This window comes from Panthera leo, chromosome A2 (assembly GCF_018350215.1).
Source record: "Panthera leo isolate Ple1 chromosome A2, P.leo_Ple1_pat1.1, whole genome shotgun sequence".
Taxonomy (NCBI): domain Eukaryota; kingdom Metazoa; phylum Chordata; class Mammalia; order Carnivora; family Felidae; genus Panthera; species Panthera leo.
Genome location: NC_056680.1, coordinates 11,165,719 through 11,189,144, shown reverse-complemented (window position 1 = coordinate 11,189,144; position 23,426 = coordinate 11,165,719). Strand labels below are relative to the sequence as shown.

General features: G+C 48.4%; 1 protein-coding gene across 4 annotated transcripts; it reads right to left on the bottom strand.

The window, feature by feature from the left end:
• Positions 1–9,267: 9,267 nt before the first annotated feature.
• On the bottom strand, positions 9,268–18,563 carry CCDC105 (coiled-coil domain containing 105). 4 transcript variants are annotated; one of them, XM_042927461.1, is made up of 8 exons: positions 17,922–18,563; positions 16,930–17,034; positions 11,501–11,699; positions 10,946–11,112; positions 10,715–10,810; positions 10,506–10,619; positions 9,816–9,904; positions 9,268–9,685 (listed from the first exon to the last, which is right to left on the bottom strand). In XM_042927461.1, the coding sequence occupies exons 1-8, from the start codon at positions 18,489–18,491 to the stop codon at positions 9,316–9,318; spliced, it is 1,710 nt and encodes a 569-aa protein (XP_042783395.1). In that variant the 5' UTR covers positions 18,492–18,563; the 3' UTR covers positions 9,268–9,315. The 4 variants fall into 4 exon arrangements, with proteins under 4 accessions (XP_042783395.1, XP_042783396.1, XP_042783397.1 ...); XM_042927462.1 differs by lacking the exon at positions 16,930–17,034; XM_042927463.1 differs by lacking the exon at positions 9,816–9,904 and having other exon boundaries at positions 9,393–9,685.
• Between the last annotated feature and the right edge of the window lie 4,863 nt (positions 18,564–23,426).

The following is a 23,426-nucleotide window of genomic DNA, read 5'->3' as shown; positions in this document are numbered from 1 at the left end:
TGTTAGGACTGAGATGCTTACTGCCAGACCACCTGTGGTTATTCTGATCACTCAACTGTTTATTCCATCTTTCAAGCATTCCCTCAAGAGCTGCACCTTCAGGTAAACCTTTGTTGATGGCTGGAGAGTGTCACAAAAGCTTCAAGTTTCCCCCAAACCCATACCCCATTCTGAGTGCAGAGAAACATAAACCTGAGCTGGCTATATGGCCACCAATGTAGGGATTACATTGCCCAGTCCCCCTTGCAGCTAAGCATGGCCATATGAGTAAGCAGTGGCCAATGGGAATGCACAGGACTTGTAGGTATGACTTTTAGGTCATACCTTTAAAGGGGAGGAACATACCCTTTCCTTCTTCCCTCTTTCCTTCTGCTGGCCACAGGTGTGAGGAGGGGCACAAGGTGAAAGCTATAGCAAGATAATCACGAGGCCCCCCAGCCATCCTTCCTCCAGTCTTGGACTGCGTACCTGAAATTTTACCTTGCTACTCTGTTGTACTGGGCTTATGTGCTTTAAAAATCACATCTGTACCCTAACAAATACAGAATTTAGTACCAGGAGAAGGATGTTACTGCAACAGAACTACAAATATATGACATGGGATTAGCATAGTGATTTTCAATCAGGGACAATTCTATAATTCTGTCCCTTCCCCAAGGACATTTGGCAAAGTCTGGAAACATTTTAGATTGTCTTGAGTTGGAGGGAGATGTTACTGCCATCCACTGAGCCAAGGATGTTGCTAAATATCCTATAAAACACAGGGCAGCCCCATGAATGCAAAGAATGATCTGGCTCAGGGGCACCTGGGTGGCTCAGTTGGTTAAGTGCCCCCCTTTGACTCAGGTCATGATCTCACGGTTTGTGAGTTTGAGCCCCACATTGGGTTCCATGCTAACCGTGCAGAGCTTGCTTGGGATTCTCCCTCCCTCTCTCTCTGCCCCTCCTCTGATCTCTTTCTTTCTCAAAAAGTAAATAAACACACTTAAAAAAAGAATGATCTGGCCCAAAATGTCAACAGCCCCACCATTGAGAAATTCTGGCCTAGCAAGAAGTGGTAAGGACACATGGGTACATGCTGAAAAGCTGGTAACTCGTGTTCTGCTGTGATAAAACTTTTGATAAGGCTGTTAATTACAATGTGTGCAGAGCCTATAACTCTAGAGGAAATTGTTTTAAAATTTAGAATGTTGGAGCAGTGTGTTGACTGCTTCTCGCTGCTGTCAGCAAAGTCCTGTAAAAACAAGATGGACTCAGAATGTGCAAAAGCAGAAAGAGGAGAAAACACGACGAGTGAAAGAAGCCAGGCCCAGCAAGTCTCATATTGTATGATTTCTTTTACATGAAATGTCCACAATAGGCCAATCCATAGAGGCAGAAAGTAGATTGCCAGGGGCTGGGGGAGGGGGTTGGGGAGTGACTGCTTAATGGTCATAGTGTTTTATTTTGGAGTGATAAATGTTTTGGAGCTAGACAGTGGTGATTGTTGCCAACACTGAGGATGTAGGAGATAAGGCTCTGCCGTAGGAGGGTTTGATGAGAGAGGCCGTCTAGAATTTTTAGGCATATTAAGCATATTTGGATGAATTTGTTGGCTTAAGTTATTTATCACAGATGGAACTGACCAGAAATAAACAGACTGAAAGTCTACTAATTTTTTGGGAGAAACCTGTTATTGAAAAAAATTATGTGTGGCTTGTGTCAAACAGCCTATGATTGTTTAAATCCCCAAACATCTCTGGCTCTAAGTTGCTACTAGCAGGAAGTAAACTTTGAAATCTGTACCCTCCTTCCCCAAGGTTCCATTTCTTATGTCCACCTAAAATGTATTTTTGGAGAAAGATAGACAAAGAAGACCCTTACTGAAGCAAAGCAAGAAATCCTGGAGACAGTGGACAAGGAAATTTCTCCAAAAAGAAGAGTGAAGCAGGAAAGTGAAACTTTCAATCTATCCTTAGCGTATCCAAATTTCCATCATGGCTAAATATGTACATCGCGTCATAGCCAGAAAAACACCTTGCATCCTGAGAAAACCACCCCCAAATTGTACCTTATCTTTTCTTAAACTGTTCAATGGTTTTGCTTAACAATCTTCAAATAGATTAAATATTGGGCCCTGCGGTAGGCACCTTCTGACATCGCTGGCAAGACTTCCCGCCTGTTGGTATTCACTTCCTCATGTAGCTTGCTCACCTCCAGTGTGGGCTGGACCTAGTGACTTGCTTTTAATGAATAGAATATGGGCAAAGTGATGGGGTGTCATTTATAAGATTAGGTTACAGAAAGACTGCGACTTTTGCTGTCTCTGACTTGTCTCATGTGCCTTATTTTTCACACTCTAATGCCATGAGTTGCCCTGTTGGGGAGACCTATGTGGCCAACAGCCTGGGAGGGAGGGACTGAATCTTTCTACAACTTGGTGAGTTCAGTCTGGAAGCAGAGCCTCTCCCAGGAGAACTTCCAGAGGAGACCACAGCCCCAGCTAACATCTTGCCTTCGGCTTTGTGAGAGACCTTGTGACAGAAGACTAAGCTATGTTGTTTCAAACCACTGAGTGTTGAGGTCATTTTTTACACGGCAATAGATAGTGACTACAACCATATGTTGCTGACGCCTTAAAAGAAAACAGTGTATTCCTGATATTTTTGCAGTGCTGATCCCTACATATAACCACAATGAGGAACCACTCTGTCCCCCCACCAATTAGAATACTGAACAAAATAACCATACTTTTGTTGTGGGGTTAACTTTTATTTTTTTTAATTGAAATTCTAGTTGGTTAACACCTAGTGTCATACTGGTTTCAGGAGTACAATCTAGTGATTCACCACTTACATATAACGCTCGGTGCTCATCACGAGGGTTACTTCCCATCACCCATCTAGTCCATCCTTCACCCCTTTCCCTCCATCAACCCTCAGTTTGTTCTCGATCTTTAAGAGTCTCTAATGGTTTGTTTCCCCCCTCTCTTTTTTCTTCCCCTCCCATATGTTCCTCTGTTTTGTTTCTTAAGTATCCCATTTTTGTGAAATGGTATGGTATTTGTCTTTCTCTGACTTATTTTGCTTAGCACAGCACACTCCAGCACCCTCCGTGCTGTTGCAAATGGTAAGATTTCGTTCTTTTTGATGGCTGAGTAATATTCCACTGTATATATGCCATATCTTTATCCATTCATCAGTTGATGGACAATAGGGTACTGTTTTAGTTCTACGTGAGTCTTCTCCACGACAACATCCCTGGTAAATTCTAGCTCGTGCTTAATTGCTTCTGGGTCAAGAGACTCACTACTTCACAAAGTCTCTCCCCCTTCCGTGGCTATACATCTCTGAGAAGCAGAGTAGAATGGGAATGATTGCTAATGGACATGGGCTCTCCTTTTGGGGTGATGCAGATGTTTTAGAATTAGATACAGATGGTGGTTCCATAACACTGTTCACCAATTGCCACTGAGTTGTTCACTTAAAATGGCTAATGTTATGTTATGTGAATTTCACCTCCATTAAAAAAAAACACTTGAGTCTCACCATTTATGGAGACCTTCCTATATAACAAGCACTGGGGAGGAATGGCATACAATATTGTCTCAATGAGTCCTCATAGCAGCCTGGTGAGAGAGTGCTTCTATAATCTACAGTCTTACAGGTGAGAAAATGGAAACTCAAAGGGGTTAGGCAGATTGCCTAAGAGGACACAGCTAGGAAGGATTGCGACCAGGTTTTCCTCTCTTCCCAGCTTCCTCTGCCAGTCTCCTAATTACTAGGCAAACTAGAAAGAGAATAAGGAAACAAGCAAAGTTGTGGTGAGCTGGAGAAGTACCAAGGAACCTTTCCATTTCTTTTTCTTTTTTTAAAAAGTTTATTTATTTATTTTGAGAGAGAGAGAGAGAGGCAGAGAGAGGGAGAGAGAGAGAGAGAAAGAGAATCCCAGACAGGCTCCACGCTGTCAGCACAGAGCCCCACGTGGGGCTCAAACTCACAAACTATGAGATCATGACCTGAGCGGAAATCAGGAGTTGGATGCTCAACCGACAGAACCACCCAGGTGCCTGGAAACTTCCCATTTCTAAAACTGAACCTTAAGTAAGGCAAGGCACATAGAAACACTCTGCAAACTTTAAGTTAATCCATTGATTTGTTCACTGTTCATGTAACAAATATTTGCCCCGTGTTTGCTGTGTGCCAGGTAGTGGGGCTACAGAGGGAATCAGACAGATAGGATCCCTCCTTGCAACAGGTGCTGTTGGTGTCCCACTCAAATCCTCCTGGCATCATTCCCGGGCACACTGCACTGGCCTTCCCAACTGCTAACGCCCTCGATTCCATGCCTGAGGGCTATCTCTGACCATTGAAGCTGGGTGGGTCTCCCCATCTTCCCAGAGCTGCCCTCAATCAATGATTGACTAGGGGTAGTGGATAAGCACCAGCTCCCTTGCCCCTTGATTGGAGTAACGGAGACGCATGGTCTCCATGATTTCTGAGAGGTCCCCAGCAGGACTGAGCCTCCATTGCTCATGGTGGTAGCTTATTTGACACCTGTTACTGGCTGCTTTCTCTCTCTGCATCACTGCCCTGCTTCTAACCTAGGGCTTCTTGGGATCACCTTCTTGATAATCTTCTTACACTTGAATTCTTGCTTTGAGGTCTGCTTCTAGAGCACCACACTAAAGCAGTACCCTCAGGGAGCTTACAGTCACTAGACTGTCACACACAAAGGACTCGAGGATTATGAAGGAAAAGTGCAGGGTACCATGGGCATGTGTGACTGGGGCTTTGACCTAGTGTATAGGGCCAGAGAAACTGAAGATGTTACACAGGAGAAAGGGTAGGGAGATAACTTTCTCTTCTTTTTTTCCTCTCAGTGCAGCTTGCGAGTTGCATTCTTTCTTTTTTAAAAAATGTTTATTCATTTATTTTGAGGGAGAGAGAGCAAGTGAGCAGGGGAGGGGCAGAGAGAGGGAGAAAGAGAATTCCAAGCATCCTCCATGGTATCAGTGCGGAGCCTGACTGGGGCTCGATCCCACAAACCTCGAGATCATGACCTGAGTGGAAATCAAAAGTCGAATGCTCAGCTGACTGAGCTACCCAGGTGCCCCACAAGTAGCATTCCTAGAAACATCTTTATAACAAACATTCTTAAACAATGAACTACTTGCTTCGCACGTATGTATAACATGAATGGTATAACTTCCATTCGCTGATACAACACTTAAAGAGAGAATTTTCTAAGCAGAAGGAGTAACGTGTGCAAATGCTCAGAGACAGAAGAAAGTTTTGTCTGTGAAAGAAACTGATAGGCCGAATAGTGCCCCCCCGTCACCCCCAAAGATGTCCATCCCTGGAACCTGTGCATGTTACCTTACATGGCAAAACGGACCCTGCAGATGCACCAAGAATTTTGAGATTGGGAGATAATTCTGGATTATCTGGGTGGGTCCAACGTAATCACAGGGCTCCTTATAAGCAGCAGCCAAGAGGGTCAGGGCCAGAGGGAGATGTGATGACACAAGTAAGGAGTCAATCAGAGGGAGATTTAAAGATGCTGGTACTGGCTGAGGATATGGAGGAAGAGCCACAAGCCAAGCATGCAGGTGCCCCTAGAAGCTGGAGAAGACAAGGAAATGGGTTCTCCCCTAGAGCCTCCAGAGGAATTGGGGCCTTGCTGACACCTTGGCTTTGGCCAAGTAAAATCCAGTTTGGACTTCTTTTTTTTTTTTTTAATTTTTTTTTTTTAACATTTATTTATTTTTGAGACAGAGAGAGAGCATGAACAGGGGAGGGTCAGAGAAAGAGGGAGACACAGAATGTGAAACAGGCTCCAGGCTCTGAGCTGTCAGCACAGAGCCCGACGCGGGGCTCGAACCCACGGACCGCGAGATCATGACCTGAGCCGAAGTCGGCCGCTTAACCGACTGAGCCACCCAGGCGCCCCTCAGTTTGGACTTCTGACTTACGAAACTGTAAGATCCAAATTTGCATTGTTTTAAGCCTCTAAGTTTGCGGTGCTTTGTTACAGCAGCAACAATGAACCGATACAGAAATGAAAATGGCGGAACTGAAAAACACTGGAAGCAAAGGGTGGGGCGTGGTGGGGGAGAGTTGCCTGAGAAGGCGGTAGAGTAGGATAGGGATCCGGCAGTGAGGTCAGATGGATGTGGTCTGAATGGTTGTGTCCCCCCAGAACTCATATGTTGACCTCCAAACCCCCAAAGATAGCGGCATTAGGAGGTGGGGCCTCTGGGAGGTGACTGGGTCCTGAGATTGGAGCCCTCCTAAATGGGATTAATGTCCTTATAAAAGAGACCCCACAGAGCTCCCTTGCCCTTTCCACCACATGAGGACGTAGTGAGAAGGAACCAGCTGTGAACCAGGAAGGGGGTCCCCGGGAATGTGACCATGCTGGTGCCTTGATCTTGGACTTCCCAGCCTCCAGAACTGTGAGAAGTAAAGTCCTGTTGTTTATAAGCTCCCCAGGTGTGCTATTTTGTTACAGCAGCCTGAGTGGATGAAGACAGTAGGACTGTGTTCTAGGAGCCGTGCGTGGTGGCGGCCACATGCCACGATGTGCTCTGGAGACTAGAATGCCCACACCGGCTGAGATATAGTTTGTGCCTTCCAGAGAAGACAGCACGAGCAGGACCAGTGAGGAAGTTGTCAGAAACCATCCAGGCAAGAAATGATGATGCCTTGGACTAGAAGTGGAGGAGTGTATGGGGCAGGGGATGGAGAAAAACAGACAGATTTTAAAATTATTAGGAGGAGGGGCACCCGGCCGGCTCAGTCAGAAAAGCATGTGACTCTTGATCTCGGGGTCATGAGTTTGGGCTCCACGCTGGGTGTGGATATACTAATAACAATAAACTTAAAAAAAAATTATTAGGAGGAAACTCAACGGCGTGTTTGATTGCACAATACATCTCCCAGGGCTCAGCGGAATCCTGGCCTCAGTTGATGCTACTGAATTACCTCGACTGAGTGACACGGGGATGTGCCCGATATCTAAGGGAGAGGTTGAAAGGCTTTCGTGGATCTGAGGCACTTTCACCCGGGGGCCCCTCCCCTCATAAAAAGAAACTTCAAGAATTATTTGATAACGGCATTGGTGTAACTTATGTGAAGTTCCCAGAGTAGTCAAAATTGGAGACAAAGTAGATGGTGGGAGCTAGGGGCGGGGGGAGGGGTGATAGGGAGTCAATATTTAATGGTGACAGGGTCTTGGTTTTGCAAGATGAAAAAAGTTCTGGAGATGGGATGATGGTGATGGCTGAGCCCCTATGGGAATGTGTTTAATGCCACTGAGCTGGGCGCTTAAAAACGGTTAAGCCAGTAAATTTTGTGTTACGCGTATTTTACCACAATAAAAAAAATTTGAAATAAAACTCTGTATTGGTATAAAGATGACATAATCCAGACTGGATTTATAGTTTCAATCATTTTAATTTTAATATTTATAATGTTATATATTATATGGTATATACTATAAACTATTGTCTATAGTATACATAACATGTAATGTTATGCATTCTACATTCATATGTTTTTTTTTTTTCTGACTTTAAAAGAAATTAAAGTGAAAACATTTTCATGGGTCTCTCCATTAGTGTCTGCTGTGGCCAATGCAGAAGTCAGCCCCGGGGAAATTGGCAGGAGGGAGAGGGTGCATTTCCAACATTGGTGTGCCGCAGGCATCCCTGGGAAACTCATTAGAAAAGCTCATCCCCAGCTTCTGCCCCCTGAGGTTCAGATTCTGGAGGTCTGGAATGTGGTCCCCCAAGGTGGCATTATTGACAGGCCCTGTAGATGTTCTCATGCAGATTTTCTTCTGGGCAGTGGCATATCCCCTTGTAGACACATCCCCACACTTAAAAAAAATTTTTTTTTAATGTTTATTTATTTTTGAGAGGGAGAGACAGAACGGGAGCAGGCGAGGGGCAGAGAGAGAGGGAGACACAGAATCCAAAGCAGCTCCAGGCTCTGAGCTGTCAGCACAGAGCCCGACGCGGGGCTCGAACTCACGAGAGCCGTGAGATCATGGCCTGAGCCGAAGTCGGGCGCCGAACCGACTGAGCCGCCCAGGCGTCCCTCCCCACACTTTTTAAAGTCCAGACTTAACCTCTTGCCCCTTCTTGGAATCTGTTTCTTCATCTCTAGCATGGGATGATGACCCCCACATTATAGTGTCCCTGAGAGCCTCGCCGGGTGCCCATGACGTGACCTGCGGCAGCAGCAGCTGAAATCTCAGTTCTGAGGCAACCTAGGGGATTATGCAATCACTGTTGGGGAATAGTGGGTGAGCAGAGGTGACAAACCGGGGCTGTGTCAGCAAGCATGAGGGTGGCAGATGGCAACCCAGAGCGTGAGGCATTGTATGCAAAAGGCAATGCTTGCATCCCTATGTAAGGTTTTGGGGTGTGGTGGACGGACAAAGCTGCAGGCAAAGGGACAATTCCCAGCCCCAGGAAGGCTCTGCAAGAGCCTCAAAAGTCAGCGGGGTGACGGCAGCTCTGTGTCCCAGAGCATATATGGACCGCATCAATGGGTTTCCTTTCTCATTGGCTTCAACCAGTAGGGAACCCTGGCCAAGGGAGAGAGGTGGGTAGGGGCATTTATGTCCCCAGCATCCACATGACAGCACTGTAAGGCTGGCTGCCTTCGACTACCTTGTCCCTTTGGATTTAGGAGTGGCAAAGGCGGCTCTCCACAATTACCAGCACCTTTGTCCCCTGCTGTCCATTGAGGTTTTCCTGTATCCTGCCTCCACCTTTGCAAATATAGTGAATTCTCATTCTTTGTGGTAGTTATATTCTATACCTGTGTGTGTGTGTGTGTGTGTGTGTGTGTAGCGTTAATAACAACAGCAAGTGTGTGTGGGGGGGCCTGCATTCATCTAAGAGGGGAGGACAGAGGGGAGCTCCAAATTTTGCTCAGAGTGCAGGCTTTAGAATCAGGGCTTACAATTTCAGCTCGTCCGCTTATCCGCGGCGTAACATTGGGCAGCTACCGTTCTCACAGGCCTCACACATGGACTCATCTATCCTTCCTACAAGCCTTTGAGATGGGTGCTGTAATCCTCTCCGTTTTACAGGTGAAGACACTGAGGCCAGAGAGGGGGGCAGGGACTTGCCCAAGGCCACACAGCTTGAGTTTGGGGGGGTGCGATTCGAATTCGCCCCGGAAATCTGGAGCCCCAGCCCAGCCTGTTAACTCCCAGCATACACTGCCCATCAGGTGGTGTAGGGTAAGTGAGTGATATACAGTAGGTGCCTCCTACGTGGTAATCAGTGTCCTTTTTAATTATAGTTCTGCTAGAGGATGCTTAGAGGGAAGGCAGGTCGGGCGAGAGGGAGGGAGGGCCACGGAGCCGTCCAGTCTCTGCTCCGCAGGCCCCGGCAGGCAGAAACGCGCCGGATGGCCGGCCGGGGCAGAGGGCCCGCCTGTCACTTGGCGGGGGCGCCGGACTCCGCGCGCGGCGGCGTGCGCGGGTCCCAGTCGTCGACCAGGCGCTGCGCCTGCTGGTGGTACACGTGCGGGTGCCCCTGGCGCAGGCGCAGGCGCACCACGTTGAAGTCCACTTCATACCCGATCCTCTTGTACTTGAGGCTTCGGGCGAGGTTCTGGCGCGTGGCGAGCAGCTCCCGCAGGTTTTTCTCCACGCGCGAGATGTGGCGCTGCAGCTTCTCAGTCCCCTGGGGAGCGGGGGGACCGAGCTGGGAGCTGGGCACTGTCTGGGGTGGGCGAACCCGCCCGGGGCCGGGTGCGGGTGTGAAAGGAGCACAGCTCTAGGAAGGGGCGGGCCTCCGAAGGGGAAGGGCACACCTGGGCCACGCGTGCTTGCGGGGGGTCCCCTCCTGGGAAGGGGCTCGAAGAGATCGGAGGCAGGGGGGCACACACTGGGGCCAGAAATGCTGGAAAGGGAATCGGAAACAGGCAGGGGATGGAGAAGGGGACGCACCCGGAGAGCGAGGGGGAGGGGCGGCCGGGACCTGGGAGGTGGCGAGCCTCTGGGCGGGCGTCCCTGAAGCAGCGAGGCTGAGAGAGGGCCTTACCGGGACTCTTGGATTCTGAGAACAAACTGAGGGTTGATGGGGGGGGGGGGGCAGGGAGAGGGGAAAGTGGGCGATGGGCATTGAGGAGGGCACCTGTTGGGATGAGCACTGGGTGTTGTATGGAAACCAATTTGTCAATAAATTATATTTAAAAAAAAAAAAAGAGGGAGCGAGGCGGGCAGAGATTGAGGGCACTTTCTCTCTCTCTCTCTCTCTCTCTCTCTCTCTCTCTCTCTCTGTACATACACACACACAACATACAACACCCAGTGCTCAGGAGGGCACTTTTTCTGAGACAGGTGTGGGTACCGGAGGGTCTCCTCCCGGAGCTGAAGGACTGACAGCCCTGGGTGAGGGGGGTCTTACCTGGGTCAGGTGTGCTTGGGGCAGCAGTACCCTCGGGATGCGGCTGCACCTGCAGAGGGCGGGAAGGCGCGGAGGGGGCCACGCAGGAGCATACCTGGGCGAGGCGCGTGGCTTCGGGCAGCTGGGTGCCCACATGTCTCTGGTACACGCGAACCAGGGGTCTGTCCAGCTTCTCTCGGGTCTCCAGGTGACGTTTTGACAGAGGACCCTGGCGGAGTGCGGTGTGAGGAGCAGTGAGGCCCCCGGGCCCGGCAGGGCGAGCGACCCTGGTCCCACCCCGCACGGTCTGGCGCCAAAGCCCACCTTGATGAGGCCGTGAGTGATGTACATTTCCTGGTTGAATTTCGTGCACCGCTGGATAGTTCCCCGCATTAGTCCTAAGGTCATATTCATTCTTTCCTGGGTGGGGTGGGAGCACAGGGGGATCACAGTGGCTTCCTGGCTCCTCTGCTCCCGCGCCCCTCCCCCCCTGTAGTCCCGCGTGGTCCATCCTAGCCCCCCCCCCCAACGGGCAGTCGCATCCGCCGCGCCCACCTTCAGCTCCAAGGTCTCCCGCATCTTCTGCGCCAACAAGGCGCACACGCCATCGCTTATCTGATGTTGCTGCGCCCGGATGTCCTCCTCGTTCTTTGCCATTTCCAGCAAGGTGTCCTTGGACTCCATCAACAGTCGCTTGGCTTCGTACAGCGCCGTGGCGCACTCTGCGGGCGGCGTGGGGACACTCGTTGGAGAGCCAAGGCCTCCTTTTCCCGGACCCTGGCGACCCTGGCTCTCTGAGCCCCCCTCCTCTGTGTTCAGGTTGTGTTGGGCCCTGGGCGAGGGGACTTTATTGAAGGACCTGGACAAAGTCCAGGGGAAGAGTTCGTAGAAGTAGCGTCCCGGACTGACTGAGCGAGTGCTCGCACGCAGGAGTGTGTGGGAAGCAGGAGTGGGCGTGAAGAGCTAATCAAGAACGTGGGCTCAGTGGAGATGAGCTCTCATCCCCCCTCACTAGGGGGGCAATTCCCCAGGGATGGCAGTGGCTGAGCAGTGGAGGAGTGGGCACCCGAGGGTACCTACTGCAGTGCACTCCTTTCTGTGGAGGCCTACCTGGGGTATAGGTGCCCACAGGGTCTGGAGGAGGCATTTTTTGGCCCTGAGAGCTCGGGGAAGGGATGCGGGAGAGGTTCACCCAGGAGTGGCGGCCAGCCTGCTCCAGAACCTTATCGAGCGGCTGGTTCATAAGGTCCACAGCTTGGAGCCTCTCCTTACAGCAGAAGGCCAGAGTATCGCGGCAGGAGGCCAGGGCCTGAGAACGAGGAAGCAGAGGGAGCAGAGAAAAAGGCAGAGAGTGAGCTGGGAGGTTGGGAGAGGCGGCGGGAAGCGATTTCTCTGCTGGAGGCTGCAAAGCGTTGCCACCTCCAACCGGGACCCTCTCCAGTTCTCCGTTGAAGGCGGGAAGAATTGATTTCCAAGGGGAAGTTCAGACCCTCCCCGCACCCCTCCCCTGTCCAGAAGCCTTCAGTGATCCCTGGGTGGAGAGGGGAAGAGCAGTAGGGGCTGGTGGTAGCTTCCCTGTCCTGGGTGTCATTTTCTTCTTGGGTTCTGTGCCTGGCTTTGCTCTGGCACCCCAAGAAAGCCCTTCCCCCGATCCACTGCCCCATCTATAAAGAGGAGAGATCGCACTGGCTGTATCTACACCAAGAGTCTTCCTGCATCAGCCCTTTGCTCCCCAGCTACATTCAGGGCTGATCCCCTCCCCTAGCCTCAGGGTCTCTCTTCCTTTGCTCTAATTAGTACCAGGAGCCCTCCGCTGTCCTCAGAGTATCTCCCCCACCAACATCTATCTATCTGAACTCCTCCTCTCACCCAAACCCTACTTCCACCATTATAAAATGAAGTATATCGCATTTCTTTGATACTTGTGGTTATTTAAAAGTTATATCCACTTATATAAACACCACCCTCATCAAAATATAGAATATTGCCATCATCCCAGAAATGTTCCTGGTGCCCCTACCGTCCTCTCCTCTAAACTGCCCTGCAGATTAGTTTTGCCTGTTTCTTTCTTTTTTCTTTTTTCTTTTTTTTAAAGTTTATTTATTTAGTTTGAGAGAGACAGAGACAGCACAAGTTGGGGAGGGGCAGAGAGGGAATCCCAAGCAGGCTTTGCACTGCCACCACAGAGCTTGGTGTGGGGCTTGAACCCATGAAGAAGCCGTGAGATCATGACCTGAGCCGAAACCAAGAGTTGGATGCTTAACTGACTGAGCCACCCAGGCGCCCCTTGCCTGTTTCTTAAGATGTCCATAAGCTACAGCCTATGGACTGGCTGCGTCTCTTTGTAACTAAAACTTTATTGGAATAGAGCTGCACTTATTCATGTATGTGTTGTCTCTGGCTGTTTTGTGCTACACTGATCGAATTTTTTTTTTAATTTTTAATTTTTAAAATTAAATTATCCCCTTATTTATTTTAATATTTTTAATATAACTTGTTGAATTGGTTTCCATACAACACCCAGTGCTCATCCCAACGAGTGCCTCTTTAATGCCCTAATTTAAAAAAAAAATTTTTTTTTAAATTTTTGACAGAGAGAGAGAGTGCCAGCGGGGAGGAGCACAGAGAGAGGGGGACAGAGGATTTGAAGCAGGCTCTGTGCTGACAGCAGAGAGCCCGATGCGGGGCTCGAACTCACGAACTGTGAGATCATGACCTGATCATGACCCAGGTGCCCCTACACTGGCCTAATTGAGTAGTTGTGATAGAGACTGCATTTCACACAAAACCTAAAATATTTACTATCTGGTTCTTCAAAGAAATTTGCTTTTGAAATCTAGAACTTTATATAAATGGAAACATACCATGTGTACTTTATGTCTAGCTTCTTTTGTTGAATATTGTATCTTTGGGATTCAACCATTTGAGTAAAAAATAGATTTAAAAAGTCTTTCATTCATTAATTCAAATATTCATCAAGCCCCTCGTGTATGCTGGGCAGTGTATCAGGGAGTGGGGATGCAGTGGGGAAAACCAGTCCAATTCCTGCCCCCCAAAAGTGACAGGGTTGGGGTGCCTGGGTGGCTCAGTCAGTTAAGTGTCTGACTTCGGCTCAGGTCACGATCTTGCGGTTCTTGAGTTCGAGCCCTGCATTGGGCTCTGTGCTGACAGCTCAGAGCCTGGAGCCTGCTGCTGATTCTGCCTCCCTCTCTCTGCCCCTCCCTTGCTCATTCTTTGTTTCTCTGTCTCTCTCAAAAATAAATAAACATTAAAAAAAAAAGAAGTGACAGGGTCAATATATGCAGACAAGACTGGTTAGAGAGAGGATCAGAGAAATGGGGATTACCTGGAGGGGAGCATGGGATGTAGAGGTTTTTGTTTTTGTTTTGTTTTGTATTGTGGTAAAACAGACGTAACAAAATTTTCCATTTTAACCATTTTAAGTGCACAGTTCAGTGACATTAATGTATAACCACCACCTCTGTTTCCAGACATTTTTTTTTTTATTATCCCAAACAGATCTGTACTTGTTAGAGAATAATTCCCCATTCGTTCACTGGTGAGAACGATCCAATAACGGGGAGAAGGTGGGTGCAGAGGTAGACGGAATTACAGCATTGGCAGAGGAATAATGAGGTTCCCTTCAGTGACTCCCATGAGTTGGGGTCATTCATTGAGAATGAGGAAAGCAGGAATGGAGAGGTCTGAAGGAAGAGAAAGAATGAAATAACTTGCCCAGTGGGACAACAAACCTTCTAGACACATGCAGTGAGATCCCTGGGAAGGTTCTGAGTGCCAATTTGAATTCATTATCTTAAGCTGAAACAGGTCTGTTTGGATGTAAGCATTTTTCTCCAGAAATATGTACATTAGGCCTCTCCAGTGGCCCTTCTCAATTTCCATCTCTGTTTTTTTTTCCCACCTCTCCATTCACCTTTCTCTCTTGCAAACCCTTCCCTACTGGGGCCAACCTCAGGGTCTTCTCCCTTGTCAGTTTCAGACTTTCTCAAAGGATTTTTCAGGACTCACCAGATTTAAAAGAATATGACCCTGGCCTGGGGGGTGTGGTGGGTGAGCACAGCTAAGGTTCAGCACCACGGATGGTGGTGCAACCAGCTCTTAAATTTCCTCTCCCAACCTCACCCAGGACCCTGGTCTGTCCCTTATTTGAATGTCCTTGTAATGTGAACTCTGTGAGGGCAAGGCCGTCTCTGTCCTCTTCATTAATTTGTCTTCAGTGCCAAGCATGGTACCCAGACACCAGGGTACTGGATTAATAGTTGTTAAATACATGAGTCAAAAGCACACACAAGTTACTAGCTAACTTTAACTGGTCCCAAGGGTTCCATCAAACCTGGCTGCCTTTTCATCTTCATTAGTGCCCTCATAAAGAAACCCTTGTTGCAAGAGTGAAGGATGTAGTGAGAGACCGTCTCTGGCTGGAGGTGGCAAAGACTGAGCACATATTACATGTAAAGAGCTAGGCTCAAGACATCTGAGCTGACTCACAAGGTGGTTCTCCCACTTCTGGGTATATATCCAAAGAAAATCAGGATCTCAAAGAGATATTGGCACTCCCATGTTCATTTCAGCATTATTTACAATAGCCAAGACATGAGAACAATCTAAATGTCTGTTGATAGGTTAGTGAATAAGGAACAATGTGATATATATACTATTATCATATTAATTATATAATATTGATGTATTATAATCAAAACATTGATATCTTAATATACTATAATATATAAAATAATTATGTAATATAGAATATATTATAACATGTAATATTTTACATTATGTTGTATATTTACATATATCATATATAGAAATTATGTTATATAATATGATATAATATATAATTGTATAATGATATAATTATGTAAATATAATATAATATAATTATATAAACATATTATTTATTATATAATATTATAATTATATTATATCGTATGTAAGCTATATAAAATTTATAATAACAATTATATAATCATAATATTATATAATGATATAATCATAGTTAATATATATTAAAAAGATACTTAATCATATATATTATATATTATACATGCTATGTATTATGTATTGTATTACAGTACATAAGATATGGCATATTAATATATATAGCATATATTATATAGTTCATATGCTATAATATATAGTATATAGCATACAATATATAATATATTGTTATAGACTATATTAATATGTGATGTAATATATAATATACATATTATAAATTATATAACATACTAAGATAATAATCAATGTTTTATAATATTAACATCATATATTAATAATATATAACAATAGTATAATACATGATAGATAATATAATATGTATATAATATTATATATGCAACAGAATATTATTCAGCCTTGAAAAAGGACATATTGCCATTTATGACAACATAGATGACCTGGAGGTTCATTATTATGCTGAATGAAATAAACCAGATGCAAAAAGATCTCACTTATATGTGGAATCTAAAATAGTCAAATGCATGGCAGTAGAGCATAGAATGGTGGTTTCTGGGCCCTGGGGGGGAGGGAGAAATGGGGGAAATGGTCAAGGGGCATAAAGTTTCAGTGATGCAAGATGCTTAAGTTTGGAGATCTAATATAGAACAATGTGACTATAGAGAACAATATCGCATTTTATAATTGAAATTTGCTAAGAGTTTAGATCTTCAGTGTTTTCCCACACATACATAAAGGTAACTATGTGAGGTGATGGATATGTTAACTACCTTGACTATGGTGATTATTTCACAATGTCTACATATATCAAATCATCAAGTTGTAAAAGGCGAAAGATTTATGCGATCTGAAGAGAAACCAGAGCATTATCAAATCATCAAGTTGTACGTCTTGAATATATACAGTTTTAAGTTGTCAATTAGGGGTGGCTCAGTCGGTTAAGCGTCTGACTTCGCTCAGGTCATGATCTCGCAGTCCGTGGGTTCGAGCCCCGCGTTGGGCTCTGTGCTGACAGCTCAGAGCCTGGAGCCTGCTTCAGATTCTGTCTCCCTCTCTCTCTGACCCTCCCCTGTTCATGCTCTGTCTCTTTCTGTCTCAAAAATAAATAAACGTTAAAAAAAAACTTTAAATAAAAAAAAATAAATTGTCAATTATATCTTGATAAGGATGGAAGCAAAAAGACACCTGAGCTTGACCCACAGCCCTGCCGCTGGCTAGCCCTGTGCCTTGGTTGAGTCTGTGTCTCTCTGAGCCTCAGTTTTCCTGTCTCTAATGAGGGGATCATCGTTTCTATTTCACAGGAGTGTTTTAAGATGTTAGCTCAGTGACTGCACAGGGCTCGGCTCAGAAGGGGTGTTCATTGTTATTCTGAGGCCCAACTCCATCTCTCAGAGCCTCAGTTTCCCCATTTCACAAAGTGGAAATACAGTGAATGTCAGGTTAGGGTGGGCAGGGGTGTGGATTGAGGGTTTGCTGTGGCCACGGTCCCCAAGGTCAGAGCAGTTCACCCGTTTGGATCCACCTGCAGCCCTCTTAACTTGACCTGAGGTATTCCCAACCTTGAGCAGGGCCTCGGATTTTTCCATATCTCTTTCCATCTTCCTCTTCATGCTCTTAAGCTCCTCCTTCTCCCAGGTAAGCATACTGTCAGCTTTGTCAGGGACCTAGCAGACAAGGAGAGACTCTCTCACACCTTTGAGAGGGCTGGACGGAGATTTCTCCTTCCAGGGTAGTAGAGGGTTTGCCAAGTTTGTAAGCTCTCGGTTTGGAGAATGGAGTTGGGGGTGCTCTCGCCCATTGGGAATCTCTCTGAGAAGCCTTTATTCTTTCAGGGGGCTCTCACCGGGTGGGGTGTCTTACCCTTTAGAGGGTGGAGGTGGGAGCTTCTCTGTGTGGGGTCTCGTCGTCCCCTGGGGAGGCTGGAATGTTCCCCACTTTTGGGGTGAGGGTCTGCGGTTTCACTTTACGGGGAGGACGTCACCAGGGCTGAGACTAGGGGGTCTCGCTCTTTCTCTGGCTGGGGACGTGACTCCCAGGTGCAAGGACTCAGAGTTTGAGGGTCTCAACCTGTAAGCAGGACCTGTTCCTTTCTCCCCAGATGAGGCCGGAGGAGGGGTTCTCACTCTCGGAGGCTGTGGTGGGGAGGACTGGGGCTTAAAAAAAACATTTTGAGGAGAGTTTCAAGGGTTGGGACCAGGACATCACCTACTGTCCTCAGCGGGGCTGGGGTGGGGGTGGGGGTGGGGGTTTGGGGTGGGTTTACGTCACCTACTGTCCTCAGCGAGGTGTGTGTGGGGCTTTGGATGTGTTTTCACTGGGCTTTGAGGGTCTCACGCCCACGGGAGGGCCTCACCTTCTGGGCTCAGAATCGAGGCACCCCGTCTTGGGGGGTGTCCTCATCTTCTGGTGCCCTTACTCCTGGGGTGGAGGTGGGGGTTCTCTCTACGGGGAGGGGTTTTCTCAGGCCGAGCATCTACCTGGGATCGGAGGCCTCGGGCTTTGCCACTGGGCCTGGGGTGGGGTGGGGTGGGGCGGGGGGGCAGCGTCCCACCTTCTCAGACTTGGGCCGGTAGCCCCGAAGCTTGCTGCTCTGCTGGTTAATAAGCAGGCCTTTGCGGACTTGGGCGAGCCCGCGGTCGGTGGCCTCGCGCTGGCGCTGCAGCAGCCACAGCTGCCCATTGACCTGGTGCTGCGCGCGGCACAGGCGGGCGGCGGCGAGGCGCGCCCCGCGCGCGTGCGCGTGCACCACCTCGGCGCTCTGCAGGGCCCGGGCGTCGCGGTGCAGGGGCAGCGGCAGGCGGGCGTGCCAGGCGGGGGGCTTCACCTTGCCCTTCCACAGCGTGACGCCCTCGCCCGGCGGCGGCTTCTCCACGGTGCCGCCGCCCGCGAGCATCTCCACGCGGAAGCGCCAGGGCAGGATGTAGGCGGCGCGGCGGAGGTGGCGCGCCACGTGCGGCTCCCGCACGCTGTCCTCGGGTTGCCACATGGTCACCGCCTCCTGCTCGCAGCGGTCGGTCAGCTGGCGCGCCTTCTGCAGGGTGGCCGTGGCCGCCTGGCGCCACGCCGGAGCCCCAACGCGCGGGTCCTGGCTGCGCTCGGCTGGGGGGATCAGCACGGGCATGGTCCCGGCTTCGTGTCTCCCCACGGGGAGAGGCAGGGACTCCCAAAGACGCGCCGCTCCCTCCTGGCCCGAACGGGGAGTGAAACAGAGTGCCCATCACCGTGGCGACGGTGGCAACAGCGCGCAGTTCCGGCAGTGGGGGAGGGGAAAGGCTGGAGAGAGGCGCGGATGGAGTCTTTGCTTTGGAACTTGGCCGGGGTGCCTTGGCATCCTGACTCCTGCGGGAAGCCGGCCTCATCTAGCGCCTCTCTCGCTGGCGCTTCTTCCCTCCAGCAACGCGGGCCTCCTTCCAGCTGCTGGGACGCGCTAAGCTCTTTCCCGCCTTGTCAAAGCCTCGGATTCGCTGTTCCTTCCGGGTGGCATCCTCCTTTGCCTGTCCTTCCCAGGGCTGGCTCTTTTCCAGTCTTAAGAACCGAGCTCAAATATCACTATCTTAAAAGGCTCTTTCCTTAAAAAAATTTTTTTTTAAATGTTTATTTATTTTTGAGAGAGAGAGCACAAGCGGTGGGGGGGCAGAGAGAGAGGGAGGCACAGAATCTGAAGCAGGTTCCAGGCTCTGAGCTGTCAGCACAGAGCCTGACCCGGGGCTCGAACTCACGAACCATGAGAGCATGACCTGAGCTGAGGTCGGATGCTTAACCAACGGAGCCACCCAGGTGCCCCAAAAGGCTCGTTCCTTAGTACCATATCTCAGCTCTACTCTTTCCCACCGCTCAGGACTTTTTGGTGCAATCCAGAGAAACAGAAAAGATGGCCATACAGTCAGAATCACAGCCCAAATCCAAACAAACAAACAAACAAACAAACAGTCCCAAACCAAAACCAACCCCCTCCCCCCAAACCAACAATAACAACAACAATAAGACACGCGGCGGCTACCATTTGCAGAACCCTTCAGCTGTGTGGTCTATCTTGGAGGCTGCTGCTGGAGGTAGCCCCCCACCAGTCAGTTCTCCAAGGCACCTGCTTCTCCACCTTTCTGGTTCCCAGGGTGTAAGCTGGCTGCATCTAATTGGTTGAGCCTGTGTCACGTGGCCATGCCCCCGCTGCAAGGGAAGCTAGGAGAGTGCGACACACCTGAGACTCTGTTTCAATGGCAGAATGGAGAACGTTAGTTCCTACGGAGACGCAGCTGATGTAGATTTCCTTCAACATAGGAAGCAGGTTCCAGTCTGGGGAAGAAAGAAGAGACCGCTGCCCTCCACGCCTCCCCCACAGTTCTCCATCGCATCACCTCCTTTGTTTCTTTCTAGCAGTGGCCTGTTTACTTGAGCATTTGGTAGGCACCCCAAACTCGCCAGGTCCCAAGCCAAACTTTTGATGCATCGCCCCAATCTTTCCCTCCACTAGTTTTGCTTGACTTGATAGCTGGCCCACCAGCCACCCCAGTCGCTTATGTTAAAAACTTTGAAGCTTCCTTACTTTTTCATGTCTGCATCCAACCCATCCACAAGTTCTGCCAGCCCTATCTTCAAAATTTATCCCCAATGGGATCATCCTTTCTTCCGCTGCTAACGCCAACAGTCTTATTCTCACTGCCGTCATCAACCCTCATCACATGATCTCTCTGCCTATACCTGCTTCCTCAGATTCATTCTCCACACCACCGCCAGCACTACGTTTTACACTAGAGCACATCCTTTTCTTACTTAAGGCCCTTCAGTGAACCCCGTGGTACTTAGAATAAAGTCCAAACTCTTTACTCACCAGGCTCTGCATGATCTGGCTTTTCTCACTTCCCTGAACTAACTCATCTGCTACCTCCCACCCCCAGGGCCACTAACTGTGCCCCAGCCTCCCTGGCTGTCTTTGTATTCCTCCAACACATCATGCTAGTTCCTACCCCAGGGCCTTTGCATTTGCTGTTATCTTTTGGTTGGATCTCTTTCCCTTAAGATTTTGCCTGGCTTGGTTCTTGGTGTCCCTCATGGAGGTCTCACCTCTTAGACAGGTCTTCCTGGACTACTTGCTCAAAAGTATCTCTCTTAGGCTTACAGGCTTCATATAGTGTCACTCATCACTACCTGAAAGCCTCTTATCCATTTATTTACTTTAGAATCCGCCCCCTCCCCCAATCCTAGAAAGAACCTTCCTCTCAAGTGCCCAGCATAGCTCATGGCATATAGTAGGTTCTGAAACGCATGTGATGAAAGAATGGATGGCAATCATAGGCTGTGATCATTTTATTTGTTTCCTTTTTTTTTTTTTTGGAGATGAAATTCTCATAAATAAAACTAATGATGCTAACGTGCACAATTCAGAGGCATTTAGTAGTATATTTATGATGTTGTGTCACCGCCAGCTCTATCTAGGTCCAAAACATTTTCATCATCCCCCACGCAAAACCCCATACCCATCAGCAGTCACTTCCCATTTGAGCTCCCCCCACCCTCCACCCCCCACCAGCTCGGGGCAAACACTAGTCTACTTTCTGTCTCCATGGATTTGCCTGTTCTCATATTTCATGTAAATTAATCGTACACTGTGACCCTTTGTGTCTTTCCTCTTTCTCTTAGCACAATGATTTCAAGGTTTGTCCATGCTGTACCATGTACCAGTGTTTTATTTCTTTTTATGGCCAAGTGACATTATATTTATATGCCAGAATTTTGTCTATCCATTGATGGACATTTAATTTGTTATTTAAAAAAATTTTTTTTTAATGTTTATTTATTTCTGAGACAGAGAGAGACAGAGCATGAGTGGGGGAGGGGCAGAGAGAGAGAGGGAGACACAGAATCAGAAGCAGGCTCCAGGCTCCGAGCTGTCAGCACAGAGCCTGACGCGGGGCTTGAACTCACAGACCGTGAGATCATGACCTGAGCTGAAGTTGGTCGCTCAACCGACTGAGCCACCCAGGCGCCCCTGATTTTTTTCTTTTCTCCATTTTTCATTTTGCCCATCAGGCTGGGAGTTTTAGGAGGGTAGTGACCTTGCCCTTATACGCTACCGTACCCGGGATCCAGTACAGATTGTGGCTCATATTAAGCACTCAGTAAACATTTATTATTAAATGAATACGTGAGTGAAGGGCTGAGTGTGTATTTTCTTGTTAAGTGATTAAGAGGCGTAAGGATGAAGAAGGAATGAATGACCCTGGCTTTGCAAAAACAAAGGACACATTCAGTAATGGGGAGGAGTAAGACAGTCAACCAAAGCCTCCCAGTCCGGCCATGCTGGAGACCCAGCAGGGTCACCAGGAAGCAATGGAGGCAGGTAATCTTCAGCAATGGAGGCTTGTTTCCAGGACCTACAGGAATGTGGGTTTAGCGTAGTCGCTGGGCCCAATGGTGTCTGCACAACAGATCTTCACTAGAGTCAGGATAGTGCCATGGTCAAGACTCTGGAGCTGGATGACTTGGGTTCATATTATGATTCAGACACTTACTGTCTGTGTGACCTTGGGCAAGTCCCTTACTTCTCTGTGCCTCCATTTCCTCATCTGTTGACTAGGATAATAGGATCGTGGCATGGATTAAATGAGTTAATATGAGAAAAGAGCTTAGGGGCACCTGGGTGGCTCAGTCGGTCAAGCGTCTGATTCTTGATTTCAGATCAGGTCAGGATGTCAAGGTTTGTGGGATTGAGCCCCACATCGGGCTCTGCACTGCCAGTGCAGACTCTTTGTCTGCCCCACCCCTGCTCTCTCTCTCTCTCTCAAAATAAATAAATAAACATTAAAAAGGAGAGAGAGAAAAAACACCTTAAGATGATGGCTGACAGAGAATAAGCATGATGCAATTGCTTACTTTAAAAAAAATTTAACGTTCATTTATTTTTGAGAGAGAGACTGAGCACGAGTGGGAGAGGACAGAGAGAGAGGGAGACACAGCCTCCGAAGCAGGCTCCAGGCTCCGAGCTGTCAGCACAGAGCCCGACGCGGGGCTTGAACCCACAAACCGTGAGATCATGACCTGAGCCCAAGTCGGACGCTTCACTGACTGAGCCACCCAGGCGCCCCATGCAACTGCTTACTTTTCATGTTTATTAATTGAGTGAATAGATGAATGGGCTATTGTAATACCAAGAGAGGCAGAGAGGGCTTCACAAAGACCCAGGGGGACAGTCCACTTGGGACAACATGCTGTACTCAACCTTTGCTTTGTTCACTTAGTGCTTCTGTTTTCCCAGCCAGAGGGTTGTACTGGGTTGTTTTGCTGCCTGATGTACAGAGCACTTCTATTGGGCACTGTTCCTGCCCAACTACCTGTGGGACACCCGTGGAAGCTTTCTGGCGCCCCGCCACGTATGGAGGATTTGGGCTCTAACAAGCGCCTCTGGTGGAATTCATCAGGGCCATGAGTCGGGGTGTGGTCTGTTCCATTCCGGCTTTTTATTGGCTCAACCCGTTCGGGCCAACACACTCCTAATGCATAGCACCATTGTTTCAACTTTGACATCGGTGCGTTCTGCGGTTCAGTGCTCAGTCCGCCAACTTCTCATTTTCATCCTCTGACCCGAGCGTGACTATATCAACTTCTAAAACTCATCTCTAGTTCCTGGCTCTGATGGATACTTTCCAGTAGCCCGACACATATATGTGTGTGTTTGAGAAATGAGTGAACTGTCGTCTGCTCTGCTTTCAAAGCCTGTTGGTCACAGCCTTGGTTGGGACCTGCTAATCCCAAACGGGTCTGTATGTAAAATCCTAATGCCCAACGTGATGGCATTAGGAGGTGGGGCCTTGGAGAGGTGATTAGGTAACGAGGGTGGAACTTTTATAAATGAAATTGGTGCCTTATGAAAGAGACCCCAGAGAGCTCCCTTTCTCTTTCTTCCATGTGAAGGCAAGGCGAGAATTTGGCTGTCTATGAACCAGGAAGTCCTCATGAGACAGTGAATCCAATGGCATATTGATCTTGGATTTCCTAGCCTCCAGAACCGTGAGAAATAGATTTCTGTTGCTTATAAGCCACCCTGTCTATGATATTTTGT

Coding starts and splice junctions, on each gene's coding strand:
- CCDC105 (XM_042927461.1), bottom strand. CDS start 18,491: ATGCCCGTGCTGATCCCCCCAGCCGAGCGCAGCCAGGACCCGCGCGTT. Junction 11,113..11,500: donor TGTGGGCACCTATACCCCAG/GTAGGCCTCCAC, acceptor CGCCGCCCGCAG/AGTGCGCCACGGCGCTGTAC. Junction 10,620..10,714: donor TCACTCACGGCCTCATCAAG/GTGGGCTTTGGC, acceptor GCACTCCGCCAG/GGTCCTCTGTCAAAACGTCA.